General features: G+C 42.3%; 1 protein-coding gene across 1 annotated transcript; it reads left to right on the forward strand.

The window, feature by feature from the left end:
* The first annotated feature begins 1924 nt into the window (after positions 1–1924).
* Positions 1925–2857, forward strand: LOC142503263 (olfactory receptor class A-like protein 1). The gene has a single exon (XM_075615425.1). The coding sequence runs from the start codon at positions 1925–1927 to the stop codon at positions 2855–2857; it is 933 nt and encodes a 310-aa protein (XP_075471540.1).
* The last annotated feature ends 253 nt before the right edge of the window (positions 2858–3110 follow it).

Genomic DNA, 3110 nt, shown 5'->3' on the forward strand with positions numbered 1-3110 from the left:
ACATCTTATTGCCTACTCATCATACAGTACTATTGCTAACAAAATTGTTTGCACAATACCAGGCAGTATAGTACCCTGAGCATTTGGGAGGAACATGTGCTAAAAAAGGCCCCAAACTGCACCGCAATGTGTGCAGACAGCACTGGGGCTACAGTTTAGTGGTCAATCGCTGTGGGAGCTTCAAAAGTCATGCCCACATCAATGTTGGTGCAAAGTACTGTGGGGGGCAACTTTGAAAGTTCCTTCTGTAATTGACAGCTATACCACCCAAGCTAAGATGCAGATTGGGGCTTACTAACTGTGAAGTACCCCAATTGACTCAGGAACTAACTATACTGCCTGAGATCCACCATCAAATGTTTCTTTTGTTGAACCCCTTGGAGACACTTCAATAAAGTCTAGGGGTACCTGAACCAATGTTGGGAATCACTAATCAACTCCATAAAAAGGAGGATTGATGAGACAAATTTGTGTTGTTGGTAAAGTTTGAAACCCAAGGTAAATATCCTGCAGTTTGATAACATATTTATTGGGTGAGTCACCTAGCTGGCTGCAGTGGTCCTGTGATTTCCACAAACCGTGAGCATACTCCATTTGAGCCTACACTTACCTTGTTTCCACTGTACTCTGCCATGTGGACTGCCATATATCTTTGAGTGTTACATTTTTAGGTGTTCCTGGATTTGGTTGAGCAACTTTGCTCTACTCCAGCATAGTGCCAATTGAGCTATCACACTTTAAATTAGTGATTAGGTAGACTTGGGCTCATTCCCCTTTCTCAAATTGACATACTGAGGACTGTGCAACCAGGACACCGATAGTAAACCGCTCCCCACCCCTCCCCCTCCCCCCACTAGTTCTGGGACAGAGTCCCTTACCTTTCTGGGTGTTGACTTGTTTAGCGTGATCTGGAGGTTTGGATCAAGGGAGACGGAAGACCGTAGGGAACGGGCCAGAAGAAGGGGTTCATTCTCCGAAACTTGCCCATCTCTACTTGCCTTTCATTTGTTTCCTCCACATGAATTGTTTTTTCCTTTCGTTCCCTCCCTTCCCAACCCCCTCCACCCCTCCCTACTTCTGTTTTCCCTCCTCTCATTGTTCATATTCCTTAGCCTCCAGTGTACCTTTTCCCCTCTAGTGTTATTCGCACCTATAGTAGTGTTTACATTTGCATTCTTCATCCCTTATCATTTGTTTGTGTATTTATCTGTATACACATTAAATATTTACTTTTTGTTCATTATTAACTCTCTTTTTTCTCAATTGTGTGCTGGGAACCATATATTCTGTACTGGTATTGTTTGGGAGGGTTGAGAGCCCCCCATGTCCCGTTGCACCTTTCACATTCTCATTACTCCTCACTCATTGAGTGCTGTCAACCCTGTTTAACTTCTATATAATACACATATAATTACATAGTTACATCGTAGATGAGGTTGCAAAAAGACATACAGATGCAGCAGCCATTAATCGAACATTTCACGTAGCCGTTTTTGTTAGCTCTGCTGTATTCCACGAGGCATTCACGCCGCCAATCACACCAGGCACTTGCGGTTGCTTTGCTTGAATTCATGGATTCTGTTTCTTTGGGTGCAATTCTTCACGTATACGTGGCAGAAATGAATGAATTGTAATATGTACAGTACTGTGCTCAATTTCAGTTGTTTAAAAGCCAGAACACAAAAATGCAATTTTCTGCACTACGGTTGGAAGAATTAACGCACCATGACATGGGTATTCTGAGGTATACAACACGTGAAGTGTTTGAATAATGGCCGCTGCATCTGTACGTCCATCAAGTTCAACCTATGCTAAATTTAGATGACAGATACTTTATCCTATATTTGTACTAACAGTATATTGTACTTACAATATACACATTTTCTTATTGCCAGGATTCTCACATCAACACTGAAACAGTGCCATGGAGATCCACTTTCTAATCAAAGCAGTCAGCTTCATTCTTTTGGTGGTGATCGGAATTCCTGGCAACATCTTCATTGTGTTGAAATTTAGCTACATCAGGATAAAAGAGAAAAAGCTTCTGCCAGCGAACATCATCCTGATGACTCTGTGTTTAAGTAATATCTTTGTGCTCCTCTCCCGTGTGCTCATACAGGCTCTGAACGCCATAGGGTTAGAAGATTTACTGAATGACAAACAATGCAAACTCATCATATTCACCTACAGAGTGAGTAGAGCCATGTCGATTTGTGTCACCAGTCTGCTAAGCTGTCACCAGAGCGTAGTCATTGCTCCAGTCACTGGAAAGTGGAACAACCTCAAGCAAATGGTGACTCGGAATGTATTAGTCATCATCATACTGCTCTTAGGCATGAATATGTCTCTTTACCCTTCCAGCATTTTGTACGGACGGGCCAGATCAAATCTTACAGCCTCGCCATACATGCTGCGATTGGTATATTGTGATGTTGACTTTTTGACCTATGTCTCTTACATTATAAATGGTCTGGTATCGGTAATCCGGGAGATCATCTTTGTGGGGCTAATGACCCTGTCAAGCAGCTACATGGTGTTTGTGTTGCACCGGCATGGGAAATCCATGAAAGGTATGCGCAGCTCCGATAGGGGCCAAAGTAAGACAGTGGAGTACAAGGCCTCCAGAGCCGTCCTCTTGCTGGTTGCAATGTATGTGGCATTGTATGGCATGGATAACTCTATGTGGATCTACACGCTGACCATGTCAAATGTGAATCCTGATGTGAGTGATACTCGACTTTTTCTTGCTGCTTCCTTCTCTGTCCTGAGTCCCTTCTTGATTTTTGCTACCAACGCTAAACTGCACCAGGGATTAATAAATCAATGTAAAAAGAAGCTACCGGGGATACAGAATTGAGCTACATGAGAGAAGTGTCACGTAAACTGTTGCATGTAATAAGAAATGAAATGTCTGCACAGAGACATCATGTACCAAACTGTATGTTGACCTTCTGTAAATAGCCCACTGTATATATCTCCAGTTATTCTTGCTGCATAGAGGATATAACTGGGTAGCTGGATGCCAGTTTTAAAACCTCTTTATTCCTGTGTCCATTGTATATCAATGCATTGTATTTGAATTTATACAAAATTCGCCATTTACACAGAGT

This window comes from Ascaphus truei, chromosome 9 (assembly GCF_040206685.1).
Source record: "Ascaphus truei isolate aAscTru1 chromosome 9, aAscTru1.hap1, whole genome shotgun sequence".
NCBI classification, from domain to species: domain Eukaryota; kingdom Metazoa; phylum Chordata; class Amphibia; order Anura; family Ascaphidae; genus Ascaphus; species Ascaphus truei.

What these genes read in the sequence shown, in the direction of transcription:
- LOC142503263 (XM_075615425.1), top strand. Translation starts at nt 1,925, where the DNA reads ATGGAGATCCACTTTCTAATCAAAGCAGTCAGCTTCATTCTTTTGGTG.